Below are 17,448 nucleotides of genomic sequence, written 5' to 3'. Positions count from 1 at the left end.
GGGGTAGGGCGTCCAGTTTTGGTTGCCCTGCTGTCAGAAAGATGTCATTAAACTGGAAAGAGTACTGAAAAGATTTACAAGGAGGCTGCCAGGACTTGAATTATAAGGAAAAGTTGGACAAGTTTCATTCTTTTGAGCATAGGAGACCAGAAGATTCATCTTATAAAGTATAAAATTGAGGGACATAGATAAGGTGAATGTATTGTTTCCTCTCCCCGTCTCCCCCCCGCCCAACACAGTTGGGAAATTAAGAACTAGAAGGCATAGGATTTAAGGTGAGAAGGGAAAGATTTAAAAAGGAACTTGAGAGTCTATATATATGCTTTATTATATATAATATGTATTCCGTACCATATCATAGGTTGGATTACAGGCTTGTATGATATCCCTGCTCATTCTTCTAAACTCTTGTGGACTGACCTTATCTCTCTCCACATATCAGTCTAACAATCATCTACAGAGGATAGGGAAATACATTTCCCATTACAGGTCCACAATCCCTTATCTGAAAGCCTTGGGGGCAGTTGCATTTCGGAATTCAGAATTTTTCAGATCTCGGAACCCCCCCCCCCCATCCCCGATACCAAAAAACATGTATGCTCAAGTCCCTTATTTAACCTGTCTCAGTGTGGTGGACTTTAGGACCCAGCGGCGCACCCAACCTACCCACATCCTCCTGTATGCTTTAAATCATCTCCAGATTACTTATAATACCTAACACAATGTAAGTGCTATGTAAATAGTTGTTATACTGTATTGTTTAGGGAATAATGACAAGAAAAAATTTATTTCCAACAAAAACATTCAATAAAACATAAAAATCTACGGCTTCAAATGAACCGAATCAAACACATGGTAAATGACTTATTGGAATAAATGCAGAACGTCACTGTCACTATAAAACTTCAGTAACTTGTCTTTCTGTTTATTTAAATCATATACAGTGGTAGTTCCGACACTATTTTCTTCAGTAAGACGCCGCACAGACACACCACGATAAAGCTTCTGCATAACTCCACTTTCTGCATTATTGATAAGAGAAGATTCCTTCTCTTTTTCTCATTGTTACCCATAGGGGTAACTACAGCTCTTTTTAACATTTTCACAGTGAAATTAAACACAAAGTCAACAGTGAACACAAAATATCTGCGAACAGCAAATGCACGTGTAACCAGTAAGAGCACTGAGCCACAACCGACGTCTGGTGGCCTCTGCTAGTGCTGCCACGTCACACTTGAGTGACATCAGCTGTTGGTGAAAAAAGCTTCGGTTTTCGGAGCTTTTTGGATTTCAGAATTTCGGATAAAGGAATATGCACCTGTACTATGGTTACGCAAACTTTACCTGATCATTTTAGAAAATTAGGAAACTTTCCAGAGGTTCCCCACCCCCACTGCTCTCCACAGTTTGGCTTAAATTTCCTCTTTTCCCCAGGGAACATTGTGGCTCTTAAATACAGCAGCGTCAGGCCATTAGCCTTAGGTGGGTTACTGGAATTTACCATCTGAGGATCTGAATAAGCATGAAGTTATTAGAAAGAATAACCATAGATCAGTGTCAAACAGGAGTGTTGAAGATGGTTGTGGATATGCAAAGACATTTGATATTGTAGTGGCAGAATATGACAGGTTCTGTAGGTTTAGATTCATAATACACCAAGTGTTTTAGATGAAGGAATGATGAATTAAATGTAAGCTTGAAGTCGCTAAATAAGGAGTTATGGAGTATTGAAGATGGAAAGGGAAAGTTAGAAAAGGTGCACATGTATATTAATTAGCAAATGGGCAAAATTCTGGCAGATATAGTTCAGCGTTTGGAAGCATGAACTTGCTTCAATACACTGGTATTGGACGACTTGATGAACCACTTCAGGGGCTATTCTAAGTCAACCACATTGTTATGTCCTGAATCATATATGGGCAAGGATGTCAGCAAAGTTCAAAGTTAATTTATTGTCAAAGTACATATATGTCACCATATACAACTGAGATTCATTTTCTTGCAGGCATACAAAGCAAATCCAAGAAACAATAGAATCAATGAAAGACCGCATCCAACAGAATGGACAAACAACCAATGTGCAAAAGACAACAAACTGCGAATACAAAAATAAAACAAAAAATAGAGAACATGAGTTGAAGAGTCCTTGAATGTGAGTCTATAGGTTATTGGACCAGTTCAGTGATGGGGACAGAAAAGTTGAGTAAAGTTATCTCCTCTAGTTCAAGAGGAGTAATAACTGTTCATGTACCTGATGGTGTGGGTCCTGAGGCCCCTGTACCTTCACCCTGATGGTAGCAGCAAGAGGAAAGCATGGCCTGGGTGGTGGAGGTCCTTGATGATGGATGCTGCCTTCCTGTAACAGTACTGTGTAGATGTGCTCAATGGTGGGGAAGGCTTTACCAGTGATGGATTGGACCACATCCATTGCTTTTTGTGGGATTTTCATTTCAAAGGCATTCATGTTTCTATACCAGGATGTGGTGCAACAAATCAATATACTCTCCACCACACATCTATAGAAGTTTGTCGAAGTTTTAGTTGTCATGCTGAATCCTGAAACACCTCAGTAGAGGTGCCACCATGCCTTCTTCAAAATTGTACTTATGAGCTGAGCCTATCATGTGTCCTCTGAAATGATAACACCAAGGAATTAAAGTTGCTGACTCTTTCCACCTCTGATCCCTGATGAGAACTGGCTCATTTCCTCCTCGTGAAGTCAATAATCATTTCCTTGGTCTTGCTGACGTTGAGTGATATGTTGTTGTTGTGACACGACTTGGCCAGACTTTCAATCTCCCTCATATATGCTGCTTTGTCAACACCTTTGATTTGGCCAACCACAGTGGTATCATTGGCAAATTTAAATATGGCATTGGAGCTGTGATTACCTCACAGTCACAAGTATAAAGAGTAGAACAGGATGCTAAACACTCAGACTTGTAGTGCACCTGTGATTGTGGAGGAGACGTTGTTGCCAATCCAAACTGACTGGGATCTGAAAGTGAGGAACTACAGGATGCAATTGCACAAGGAGATATTAAGCCCAAGTTCTTGGAAGTTTATTGCTTAGTTTTGAGGGGTGACAGTATTGAATGCATCCTGATATGTGCATCTTTGCTGTCCAGATGTTCCAGGGTTGAATGAAGAGCCAATGAAATGGCATCTGCTGTAGACCTGTTATGACGATATACAAATTGGAGCTGATCCAAGTCGCCTTTCAGGCAGGAGTTGATAGGTTTCATCACCACAATCTCTCAAAGCACTTCATCACAGTGGATACAAGTGCTACTAGATGATTGTCATTGAGGTAGGTGACCTCGTTCTTCTTAGGCACCAGTATAATTGAAGCCTGCTTGAGGCAGCTGGGTACCTCAGACTGCTGAAGCAAGATGTTAAGGATATTTGTAAACACTCCAGCTAGTTGATCAGCACAGGTCTTTAGTACTCTGCCAGGTGCCATATCTGGGCCAGATACTTTCCATAAGTTCATCCTCATGTCAGCCTCAGAGAGTGAAATCACAGGGACATTGGGGGCTTAGGAGTTCGTGATGGTTCCTCCATGTTTTCATGGTCAAAGCAAGCACAGAAAGCATTAAGCTCATCCGAGAGCTTAGCCTTGCTGTCACATATGTAGCTTGGTATCACTTTGTAAGGTGTAATAGCATACAGGCCCTGCCACAGCTGTCGAGCATTCTTCAGTGATTCAAGTTTGGTCCGGAATTGCTACTTGACACACGAGATGGCTTTCCACACATTATGCCCGGATCTCTTGTATTTTACTTGGTCTCCAGACCCGAATACCACTGATCAGACTCTCAGCAAACTGCGGATTTTGTGGTTCATCCAGGCTTCTGGTTGGGCAAGACTGAATGATTTTGTGGGGACACATTCATCTACAACTGTTCTTTTAAAGTCTGTGATGACCCTGGTGTACTTATTCAGATCCTCTGATGAGTCCTTAAACACACAAGAATACAAGAAATAGGAGCAGTAGGCCATCCGGCACGTCCAGCCTGCTCTGCCATTCAATCAGCCTGACCTGACCATGGACTCATCTCCACGTACCTGCCTTTTCCCATAACCCTTAATTCCCCAGCTATGCAAAAATCTCTCCAACCTTGTCTTAAGTATATTTACTGAGGTAGTCTCCACTGCTTCATTGGGCAGAGAATTCCACAGATTCACCACTCTCTGGAAAAGCAGTTCCTCTTCATCTCTGTCCTAAATTTACTGCCCCAAATCTTGAGGCTATGTCCCCTAGTTCTAGTCTCACCTACCAGTGGAAACAACTTTCCTTTTCATAATTTTATGTTTCTATAAGATTTCCTCTCATCCTTCTGAATTCCACATGGCCCAGTACACTGAGTCAAAACAATCCTGTAGCCATTCCTCTGCCTCCTGCGACCACCACTGTTGTCCTTATCAATAGAGCATTGCTCTTTAGCCTCTGCCTGTATGCAGGTGGGACAGCCAAGTGATTAGACTTCCCAAAATGCGGTCTAGGCATGGGAAGGTAAGCATTCCTAACCATTGTACAGCAGTGGTTGAGTGTGTTGGGACCCCTGGTGCTACAGGGCAGAGATGTCTTCAAACAAGCCTGACTGAAGTCCCTGACTCCAATATGAAATGCATCAGGGTGGGCTGTTTTTTATTTGGTGATGGCAGCATTCATCTGATTAACATTGGCTTTTGGTGGTATGTAAACTGTGGTGATGATCACGAAGGAGAACTCTCTTGATAAGTGGAATGGTTAGCACTTAACTATTAGATATTCCAGGTCAGGATAACAAGAGTGCAACAAGAGAAAGACCGTTGCATCCGAGCATCAGAGAGTTTATCTTGAAACACAGACCCCCATTTTTTGCCTTCTTCAGCAATTCAGTCCATCTGTGTATCAAGAGCCTTTGGGTCTTACTGACGTATCCAGAGTGAGCCAGGTCTCTGTGAAACACAGAATGCTGCAATTCCGCATTTCCCTCTGATATAGCAATCCTGTTCTTAGATCCTCAGTCTTCTTCTCCAGCGACTATATATTTGTTAACAAGATACTGGTTAGAGGAACTTTCACTTCTTAGCATTTCAATCTGCCTTGGAGTCCTCCACCCCTCGGTCGTCCAGCCATACCAATGTACTTTTGTCCAAAGGTGCCATACCTGCATGCTTGAGAGTTAAGTATGCCGAATTCATCAGGAGATTGTGATGTCGCTAGTTCACTAAGACAGTTGAAAAACAAATTGCTTAAAGGGAAATTAAAGGCTGCAGATTGCAGTGAGAGCAACTAAGAGGTATATTTATTAGTTTTGTAAGCAGCCTGCTACACATCACCACCCTTTATTCCCTGAAATACACTAGAAACCAAATTAATTCATTTTATAATAATCAAGTTATTATTACATATCTAATTACTTCTTTCTTCAAATTCCAAATTGTAAAACAAGTTTAAATTCCACAGCAGCCATGGTAGGATTTGAACTCATGTCATTGGATTGGCAGTCAGGTAAGGAGAACTGTTCTGCCACTACTGCTCCCTGTTTTAACATCTTATTTTTAACCACAGGCTGCTCAGCTTACCAAGCCTTGGGAACCCTGCAGCAGAGAGAAGACCTTTTTAGCATTGCTTGCAAACCCAAGCAGAGCAAAAGGTTTCTTTCCCTCTGGATTCAAACTAGTAAACACTCCTTACCTCGTGTCCCTTAAACATGAAATTGATACTGCCACTGGCCACCATCTTATCACCCCGTTGCATTTTGCTACCCAAAAAGCCTCTTGTCTGCAAATGGATACCCGACTTTAAAATGCTCCATTTCTCAGCCTCACACAACTCATCTACAGGTTCACATGCCAGTTGTGGAAAGCCCTATTAAATTTTGGAGAGAAAACATGAATTAACTTTAGCATGGGATGTGGCATAAACACTAGAATTATGACAGAGCCTTTGTGCAACATTGGGATTCTAGATTACCTACATCTATATTGCATTACTCAGAGGTTGGAAGGTTGAAAAGATAACCAGGCCTTTTTAAAATGAAAAGCTACAGATAAAGCGCAGGGACTGATAAACTGATATTTCTCATGAGATAATCCAGAACAAGGGAGTTATGCAGATTTACGATTAAAGCCATGCTCCTCTAAAGGAAAGGGAAAACAAATCACAAGTGCTACAATAGAACTCTTCACACCTCCGTTCCCACCCAGGAATGCATTGGATACAGTTCCAGTTAAAAATTTTAAAGGAAGAACACCAAAGATATGAATCACAGCAACACAAATGGAACTGACGTTACAGACCAGTTCTTCCACAACTGAATAGTGACACTAGCACAAGTGCTAAATAGTCAAATCCCATATCCAAGTTTGTGCATAACTGAACCTCAAAACCTTCTCACTTCCCCAAATGGCCTTCCAGTTTAGGTAATTATCGATTCTTTCCTTCATCTCTTTTTTTTTTTTGCAATTGCCTCTTTATACACCTACGCCCCATTCTAAATCTCTCCCAAAATACTGCATGTTTTTCTTCTAGACTCCCCTTGAGCTACATACTACAAGCTTTTGCTCAGTCCCAACTTCTTTAATTTGGCAATGGTTTCTCCTTACAATTTTGGAATTTTGTTATTGAAAATGTGATATAAAAGTGTGATATAATTATGGTTGATAAACTAGCAAAGAAATGAAGACAACACTGTTGTGTGATTATGGAGATATTTCATCTCCCTCCCCCCACTATTGACTAGATGCATCTCAGAACACCCTGCTTTCAGGACTAACAAAAGGTTGAGGTGACAGAAATAAATTATTAAATATGATTACAATATCATAAATAACTTCAGGTCAGAATCTGCCTCTGAGAGGATACACCCCAAATGAGTAATCCAGCAAATAATGCCAATCACATGTGGAGCAAGCAATAGAGTTACTGTTTCAGTTCAATGGTGTTACGGCAAAATTGCAAGTTAGATATGGAACAAAACTTCAGTATAAAGCGGTAGTGGTACGAGTGGGTTCGCGAGGGTTAAGGTTATGGTTTGAACTGTACAGAGAAATGGTCTGTGTTAAAAGTGGAGTCTAGAAGAGATTACTAGGAAATACTGAATAGGCTAGGGTTGCTTTATTTTTGGGGAACAGGTAAGATCGAGGAACTTACTGAAGGTGCATGATATTATGACTGGCCTGGAAGGAATAAATAGGAATACCCTGTTTTCCTTAGTTGGAGAGGAGGTTGCTTTAAGCAAGGGACCTGAATTTAAAGAAATTGCTGAAAAGATTAGAGTGGAGATGAGGAAAGTGATTTTCACCTTGGAAATGAAAAGGTTCTGAGCTCACTGCCCGAAAGACTAATCGAAGCAGAAAACCTCACCACGTTTTAAATGTGCAGGTCCATGAAGTGTAGGATCATATGCTGCTAGGTTTCTTTAGGTTCTGTAGTTTTCTTATAGCCCTGGCAAAAATAGCCTCTTTCCAAGCTGCTCAATTTCTATAATTTTATGAACCTTATGCACCACCTTGCAAGAAGCATATTCACCCCATCACAGGTCCTGTGTGACTACTACTGGTCCCCACTATTAAATATGTTCTTTCCTACCCACAGATTCCTTATCATTTACTCCATTTCAATGAATCAATTGTGTCAATTTCTGCCTTTTCATCCTTGAATTGATTCACTCCACCACCAGTGGAGTGTGCCAAAACTATCAAATGACAGTTTCATTCCCTCCACCTCTTTCCTGCTTGAAGACACCCATACCTCCTCTCCAGTTCTTTTAGTCATCTGCCCCGCTAGCTGCTTGACATCAAGCTTCAATTACATGATGTGGGAGGCTTTTATTCAGATTCAGACAGTAACAAAATTCATCAGGAGTTTCATTACCTTATTTATAAATTACAAACTGTACATTTCCACCTCATGACAAAGCAGGCTGCTGATTCATTTCTGAACATTTCCTCTCATTATAAACTGAACAGATTATACAATATACATATCACAAGCACTGTGAACTATACTACATCCGTCACATCATTCAAAAATATCACCCACCCAAACTTTTATCTTTAAGCAGTGAATTCAGACGTTCAGTATAATTTCAAACCATTGCCATTACCTGCACTTTGGCACCGTCAACTCTGTGCACCGCTTTAGAATCAAAAAGAACATGTCTACCTCGCCTTTCACAATCCTGGTAAACAATCAGTCGAATCTGGTTAACTTGAAACTCCGCAAGTGTCCAGCTGTAAAAGGAGGATATTAAGAATAAAAAATAATCTTTGGTGTATTTTACTGTTAAATCATTTGCATATTGCTTAAAAGAAATAAAAAGTGTAGAATGAGATAATGGAAAGTATTGCACCAAAATTACAAAGCGAATAATTTACAAATTTTGCATAATTATGGATGTGAGTGTAACCTTTTCTTTTCTTTCTTGGCTTTGTGGCTATCTGGAGAAGAATTTCAGAGTTGTATATTTGATAGTAAATGAACCTTTGAACCTAATGGGATAGCACAATGCAGTCTTATGCTCATCAATGTTTATTTTGAGATCTGAATGTCAAGGATTGCTAAGGGCAGCAGAAAGAAATCTACATTGAAATGGAAGTGACCTTCTATAGCTTTACTTCTCTGAAGGTTTCCAGATGTAGAAACTGATGGTACTGTCCTATAGACTTGCTAAGCCACACACACACACACACACACACACTCACTCTTGTCAATCCAAAGCTTTCTACATTACATTACAGCATCTGGCAAGAGGATAACCAGTCAATTATAATTATTTAACTATAAGCTGCATTTTCTACATCAGAATTGCTCAGTTAAACTATCCTTATAAACAACCAAGCCACAGAGCTTTAGAAACAGCAAACATTGAAGAATGTTGCTTATATCAGTGGAACTGAAACTACAATGTTTGGACAGGATCCATGAAGCATGTGCCAAAAAGTTGGTCAACATGCAGAGGATGTGAACACATTTTGTAGAGTTACTGGATATAACTCTAGACATTTATCTATATATATTTGTATACCATCAAATGAGACAATGTTTCTCTGGACCAGGGTGTAAAACACTGTAGTACCCAAAACACATAAACACATAATAATTTAGAAAATTAATAATTAAATCTATAAATGAATAACACATAAATAAACAAAGTAAAGTGCATAAATATTGTAGGGTACAGAAGGATTAAATGGTGACACTTTGAATATGATGTAGCAGGGAGTTCAGAAGCCTGATAATGGCCTGAGGGAAGAAAATGTTTCCCATCCTGACCGTTCTTGTCTTTATGCATCGGAGTCTCCTGCTGGGTGGTAGAAAGTCAAAGAGGATGATGGATGGATGGGTGGGAACCCTGATAATACCAAGGGCTCTGTGTAAACAGTGTTCCTGATAAATGTCCCTGATGGATGGTAGGGAGACCCCTATGATCCTCTTGGCCGTTCTCACAGTCCTTTGTCGGACTATGCTGTTGATATAGCATCAATACAAAGACAATCTGGTTAACAACATTTTGTCTAAAGCCCAAAAAGGCACGAATTGCAGCAGAATACTATAAACACAGAAGTGTAATAAATTGCACATCATCCACAGGTAATAAATGGAATTAGTAATTCTCTGACATTGGCCAAAGGTGATCAATACAAATTAGCAAACTGAAGTAGATATGGAAAAAAAATCCTAAAAATTGCTTAAGCACCATGATTTTCAATTTTAAGAGACGTTTGGTATCTTTGACACATTGGTTTTATAATGTAATCGATTTGTTGCTATTTTAAGCCATCTGACCCAACACCTGAAGCAAAGAATCTGGCACGGCAGTGCCAAAAATTCCAGGACTTAGCTGGAGCCCAGAACTTGGTGGCATGGTCTCAAACAACTGAGTGATTGCTCGTTAGAATAGTGGGAAAAAAATAACTCAAGCTGTTAAACTTCAGTTGAGTATATTCAGAGAAAAGTTACCCTCTATTCTGAGGGAATGCCTATGAAAGTATTCAACTTTAATGGAAGTACAATAGATGGAGCTTCAAATCTCTTATGTAAAAGATCTACATGCAAATTTAACAGCAACAGGTTGACTCCACTTCTAGTACTAGTGAAGACTTTTTTTATGGTCGGGTGTACATGTCAGTTATCTGCACAAGTTTGAAGTACTCTGTACCATTATGCAGGTAAATGTTGATTAGCCTTTCTCCTTATGTACTCGAACATCAGTACTCACCCCAATACTGTTAATACTTAATGTATAAATAAAAAGGTCCAAATTTCTAATCTTGACATGTTTCAATTTCTGTTATAATCCCTTATAGAATAAAATGACTGTTAATAAGGTTTTTGATTTTTGCATTGTCCCCTGATAAAATCCTCACGCTGGAGAACTCATTACTTCTAATCTGCTCAATTAATCCAGTTCTTTGTTTTTATGAAAGAACTTATTCTTACTTCAAAAAACATCTGAAACACAATTTGCAAAAAAATGCCACAGATCCCAGAAAGACACTCAGTAAATTTGCCAACTGACATAATCACAGTGACAAGTGAGATATTGTCAGACATGATTTCCTTGTGATTTTGGAAAACCATCGAACAAACAAGCTGCTGTAACTCTCATCACAAATTCAAATAGTCTACAATCAAAGTCATGTAGATTCACTTTCATTATTTTCTGAATTTTTGATATTATATGATTAAATGAATGAAAAGCATTAAAGCTATTTTCAAAAACTTGCCGAAAACTTTTTGGTCTGCTGTGGAAAAGGACTGCCTTGCCTCCTTAAAACATATCTGCTGAACTTGGTAACTAGCTCTTGTTGTTCCTAACTCTTTTGATCAAGCAGTTAGCACAGCAAGCTAAAAACTACAGTCCAAGGCTCAATACATGTTCAAAAGAAAAAGGAAAACACCTTTCATCTCAGCCTGAAACGTCGACTGTACCTCTTCCTAAAGATGCTGCCTGGCCTGCTGCGTTCACCAGCAACTTTGATGTGTGTTGCTTGAATTTCCAGCATCTGCAGAATTCCTGTTGTTTGCGAGGAAAACACCAAGGTGTTTTGTATGCTAATTGGAAAACAAGCCATTCTTCTTTAGTACAGATTGATGTCTGGTATAAAGACATTCTGGGAAACCATGCTCTAAGTAAAGATATATAATCAATTCCATTGAAGTTACATGCATACAAACAGGTTAAAATGATTAAGATTACTTAATCATTTTAACTTACTTGTATGCATGGATTTCTCAATTTGTGAAGACTACATACTTCAACACAGTTCCTATTATCTTTAAATTTAGTCAACATGATTTATTCAAATCAAGTTTATTGTCATTTAACTATATTCATGTATATAACATATATAACCATATAATGCATACAGAAACTACGCAATGTTTCTTCGAACCAGGGTGTAAAGCACAATATCATACACAGCACACGACAGCTTAGCAAGGATAAAATTTACAGATCAATCACACAAATAACAAACTAACGTGCATTAATATCAAATATTGTAAGGTACAGAACAGATTAACCAATGACACTTTGATTACGATGTGGTAGGGAGTTCATAAGCCTAATGGCCTGGGGGAAGAAACTGTTTCTCACCCTGGCCAGTCTTGTTTTTATGCATTGTAGTCTACTGCCTGATGGTGGAAAGTCAAAGAGGATACTGAATGGATGGGTGGGATCCTTGATAACACTAAGGGCCCTGCTTGTACAGCGCTGATAAATGTCCCCAATGGATGGTCGAGAGAGCCCTATGATTCTCTCAGCTGTTCTCACCGCCCTTTGTAGGGACTTCTGATCTGATGCTTGACTACTCCCATACCAGGTGGAGATTCAACTTGAAATACTAATTAAGGTACCAAAAGAATACATGGCTTCTATCAGTCATCCAGCCAATATCAACTCTATGCTCCCATCATTCTATTAAGACCAAAAGTTTGAAGGGTGTGAGACATCAATGAGCAATAGTCCCTGGCTGATGACCCTGCAGCTGACCCAAGGGCCACCTTGGAGGTACAGCAGGCAGCAACGCCAATCAGGAAACATCTTCCTGTAAATCTCGCTTGGCAAGTTTTTCAAATGTATTTAATTGCTACTGGAAATATGCCATGCATTGAATCAACCACAACTGCTTACGTACTCAATGCACACAAAAACAGCAAATATAATCTAGTTTAAAAATCTTATCCAGTTAATAATGGTGGAAAAAAATGGAAATAGAGATAGCATAGTCACTACTTCACTGTAGTAACTGCTTTACCAATGTACAATTGTCCAGGTAGGAAGGAGTCAACAAACTATGCCTTATTTGGTATACATAATGATTATACTTCAGAATACTTTCCCCATGGCTACGCTGCCTGAAAATGGAAAAAGAGACAAGAGGCCAAGGCTAAAGGCATTTGAAGTTATCTGTCAAAAAAACCTTGTGATGATCAAGTTTGGAGATCAAAATCTATTAGAAAGTGGAGAACAAATGGCAGGGATCTCAGGCGTCAATACAAAGAAAGACCTTGGGGTACAAGTTTATAGCTCCCTGAAAGCAGTGACAAAGGTGGGTAGGGTAGTGAAAAAGGCATTTGGTATGCTCATGCTCATAGGCTGAGGCAGAAAGTACAAGAGAAGGAATGTTATGGTGCAGTAGCGCAAAACATTGGTTAGACTGCACTTAACAGCATTGTGCACAATTCTGGTCGTCATACCACAGGAAATAAGAAATAGATTGCTAAAGAGATTCACCAGAATGTTGTTGGAATGGACAGCTGTAGTCATCAGAAGAAAAGACACACACTTTTTTGTTCAACTCCAGCTTCAGCAAAGCCCTGGACCTTACAATTCACCTACTACCACAACACACCCACTGCAGACATAATTTCACTGACGTTCGACTCTGCTTTGGAGCACCTAGACATCACCAAAACATCAGGCTGCTGTTTACCAATTACAGCTCAGCATTCAATACCAACATCCTCTCAGCACTAACAACCAAGTTTTGAAACCTGGGCCTCTACACCTCCCTAAATCCTCAACTTCATCAGGAGACCACCATCAGTATGGATTGGTTACAACATCTTGACAATACAAGAGCAAGTCAAAGATATGTGCTTAGCCCATTGCTCTACTCTCTCTACTCATTACTGTGTGGGCACTCAAACAACAACTATAAATTTGTCGATAACATCACAGTCATAAAATCTCAGATGGTGATAAGGAGGCACACAGGCATGAGATAGATCAGCTGTTTGAGTGGTGTCAGAACAATAAATTTGCACTCACTCAATGTCAGCAAGAAACTGATTGTAGGAAAGGGAAGTTGGAAGGCAGCGTCCATCGTGATGGGCCTTCACCACCCAGGACATGCACTGTTCTCTTTGCTGCCATCAGGAAAGCGGTACAGGAGCCTGAAGATCTATACTCAATGACTCATAAGCCATCAGATTTCAGAACAGTCCATGAACTCATGACCACTACCTCGTTATTTTTGAACCATTTTGAAATTTATATTAATTTCTGTCTCTGCACTGCACTGCTGCCCAAAAATAAATTTCACACAAGTCAATGGTAATAAACTAATGATTGTCAAGCTTTCTTAGGAAGACATGTCTGAATAAGGTCATCTTTTTTTTTAAAAACTCCAAGGAATGGACACAAAAGGATCTGTAAATGCAATGCGACCCCAAAATAAAAAATTAGTTTCGCTTACCTTAGATATTGCCTAACATCCAGCATTTTCTGTCAGAATCTAGTATCTGCAGTTTGGTTCTGATATTCAAATTCTGAATTATTCCCTACACAATCATCTTTTCAGCCCAATAAAATGAAACAAACAAAACACGTTTAAGCCAAAGAGAATGGAAGAGATGGTAATTTGTAAGTTTTCTTTTAAAAAAGATGCAAAATACATTTTAAATAAAAATCCACTAAGCATACAAAACCTGCAACTGCCATATGTATCAACGATAACCAAATTACATAACAGATGAACCATTTCTAACCAAGTACTTCATTAGTTAAACCAGTTGAGTGTGACACTTGTGTCATGAGTTAATAGCTTATCACATCATCACATGATACCTTGTGCTGCTCCTTCAGAAACAAGCTTTTATGAACTAGCTCTGCAAGGTTGTTCAAACATTGGCTACAATAGTCTAAATGCTATCATGTGAGTGGCTGTCATCTGACAGTTCTTGGCAGCCTTGCTGATCTCCGCAGGTCACACAGAAAGCAAATATATGGAAGCTTTCAAAAAAAAATGTAAATCTACAGTGCAACTGACATGAAGCTACTGAAATAGAATATGCTGAAAAAGAATTACTGAAAACTACAAACGAAAACCACCTATAGAAACTTCAAAAAGGAACACAGCATGTTGCCTTGTTCTTCAAAAACAGGAAAAATGTGTGTTTTCTATTCATCAAAAAAAAAAGCACTCAGGCATTTGAAAGGTCTTACATTTGGTAAGTTCTGAAAGCACATCAGTTGCACACAAAAAAGGTAAAAAGACACACAATCCACAGTTCTGGAGCAACTTCTTCCCCTTCCCTCCATCTGATTTCTGAATGAACAATAAACCCATGAATACTTAATCAGTATTTTATCCACTTTTTGCACTACTTATATGCTTGCAGTAACTTATAGTTTTATTATTATGTATTGCAATGTACCGCTGCCACAAAACAAATTTCATGACATATGCGGATGATATTAAACTTGGTTCTGATTAATCTTCATGTTCTGGTACTGACAGCAAAATAACAAGAGCACAATTAGATGACAAAACAAGGGCAACTAGATAAAATTACTGCTGTAAGACAGTTCAAGAACTTGGCCTCCAAATATGCAAACATCATTTGAAGCTCCAAGACCAATTCTGGGATATTCATGGTTTTGAAGTGGAGGCACTGGAGGTCAAATAAACGCTCCTGTCCAGTAAATTAAGTCCATCCTATCAAGTAGCTTGTTTGCAAGCGAGATGCACTGAGTTATTGAAGCATACAAAGAGAATAGGTTTCAATGAATATCTTCATAGTCTTTGTTTTCATGTTAAGTATGAAACCCATCTGTATTCCAACCTGCCAACACTCCATAAAAACAATAAAGGTCCACAATGAACCCTTCCCAAAAAAAAACAAAAAAGACCACTTCCCATACTTTAAGAGCCACCTTTCAGTACAAAAGATACCAACAATGAACTTTACTATTGCCTTTAGTGCACCTACCCAACCCTTAACTATCTGGGAGATAGAGTAATTGACAATCAACAGCTCAAACCTGGCACAAATCTTAAACATTTATTAAACAGTTGTGAACTCTGTATGCTTCTAAAAAATGAGGACAACTCTGAAGATGTTTGAGGTAGTTGAAAGTCAATCATTTCAGCCACGGGACATTTCTGCAGAAGTTCTTAGGTAGCATTCTAGACTCAACATTGTCAGATCCTTCAAATACCAGATCAGAAGTAGGGAGGTTCACTGATGATAGCACCATTTGCACTCCTTACGTTACACAACAGTCCACATGCAAATGCAGCAGGATCGAGACAAGGGAAGACAACGGCACCTACTTTACTTGCATCTTCAGAAATAGCTCTATTTCTATCTTTAATATCCTCTTTTTAATATCTTCCTTTTCAGGGTTCTTTTGAAGACTCTGACCTGGTTCTGACTCATGCTGACTTTGGTTCTTTGCGGGAATGGGATCCACTCTTGGGGTCTCACAATCAGCCGTTTCTCGATATGCCAAGGACGCGGTCTGGAAGACTAGCGCACCTTCGGGGTACCAGATTTTCGTGGCTCTGGAGGCAGGTGGACTCAAGTTTGGTGTCAACGTCTGGTGCATCGTGGAAGACAGAAGATCAAAAGCAGCGAGCTGGCTGCATGACCAGAGACCCAAGTTCTTTGGGCACAGAGCTCAGAAAAAGCGACAACATATTTTCAACACCATAAATCTGTGAGTTGTTTGGTTATGTCTCCCTTCTCACTGTGAAATGGATTCACCTTTTTCCTTTATTAGAGGGGGGGGAGAGGGGGGGGAGGGGGGAGAGGGGGGGGAGGGGGGAGAGGGGGGAAGGGGGAGGGGGGAAGGGGGAGGGGGGAAGGGGGAGGGGGGAAGGGGGAGGGGGGAAGGGGGAGGGGGGAAGGGGGAGGGGGGAAGGGGGAGGGGGGAAGGGGGGAGGGGGAAGGGGGGGACGAGTAGTGCAAGTCTGTATCTTTACTGATGCTTTGCTACACACTGGAGTGCTTGGTGGGAGTGCCTTTGCTTTGCTGCTGCTTATGCGTGGGAGGGGTGAGCTGGGGGGGGCTTTGGGGGTTCTAAAATTTAACTGTCATTCATTCTTTGGGACACTCCTTTAGCTTTTGTGGATGTTTGCAAAGAAAAAGAATTTCAGGATGTATATTGTATACATTTCTCTGACATTAAATATACCTATTGAACAATATGCTGGCCTGGGCTGATAGAACATTCACACCACATTAGTGCTGAGCAACCATGAAACCCCAGCAAAGAGAAAATCCAGTTATCACCGTTTGCCATTTGATGGCATTACCATCACCCAATCTCTCATCATCCGGTCATGTTAGGAGTGCAACTTTGCACGTGAGTGGATGAGTAGCTTTAACAAAACTGAATGACATACTGTCACACATCCTTCCGGGCGGAGCTGCCAAGTTTTGAAACGCTTAATTCTATCCTCTTCTGTTATTGTCACTTTTGTCACATTCCTATTTGCATTCTAGTTACTGCCATATTGTTCTGTTGTACACCCCTCTGTTGTTTTACACACAACTTGCTATTACCATGTACATTGCTTACAGGAGGAAATCCAATACACACTGGCGTATATGACAATAAACTAATCCGAATCTACAGCAGTCCACCTGACAGCCACTCCATCCATCCAAGGATAGTAGCAGCAGGTTGCACTAACTAAATATACAGCAGTGGCTCAACAAGACTCCTTAGGAGGCACCATCAAAGCCAGTTACAAGGACAATGGCCAGCAAAAGCATGGATCACCATCCTGAACTTGCTTTCCAAGCCACATACCATCCCAACTCCATCAGGTAGACAGTACAGTTAGTGCATTAGGCTGCTTTGTCCTATTAGCAACACATCACAAAGCAGCTCAATGCACTAACTGCTGCATGAATTCTCAGATTTATTGCCTTTGGTCAATTCGCTGCTCATCTCTCATTCCCAGTATGAAATGAGGACTGTTGGACATGAAGCCCACTTAAGTTCCCAGCATTTTCTTATATTGTAATTAGTGAGATCAACATAACTGCGGTCACATTGTTATATCTACTGTTCAAATCCCAAAATATCATTGTACTTAATGAAGGAGAGTCAGCAAGCTGTTATTAATGCATCCCCTGGCCTCACAACAGTGGAAAGGCACCATTCAGATGACGACTTTTGAATAGTTGCATTTTGCAGTACAGTGGATTCCTGT

At 40.0% G+C, this 17,448-nt stretch overlaps 1 protein-coding gene across 2 annotated transcripts in view; it reads right to left on the bottom strand.

Annotated features, from left to right (window-relative positions):
* Positions 1-17,448, bottom strand: part of LOC140196569 (folliculin-interacting protein 2-like) — an 87,629-nt gene that overhangs the window by 53,623 nt on the left and 16,558 nt on the right. For both annotated transcript variants that reach the window (XM_072255999.1, XM_072256000.1), the window contains exon 2: positions 8,100-8,226. In XM_072255999.1, the coding sequence (XP_072112100.1) occupies positions 8,100-8,226 (127 nt within the window). The remainder of the gene's footprint in view (positions 1-8,099; positions 8,227-17,448) is intronic.

This window comes from Mobula birostris, chromosome 4 (genome assembly GCF_030028105.1).
Source record: "Mobula birostris isolate sMobBir1 chromosome 4, sMobBir1.hap1, whole genome shotgun sequence".
Classification (NCBI taxonomy): Eukaryota; Metazoa; Chordata; class Chondrichthyes; order Myliobatiformes; family Myliobatidae; genus Mobula; species Mobula birostris.
Note: the sequence above shows the minus strand (reverse complement) of the source record. Positions and strands in the feature narration are given on the sequence as shown.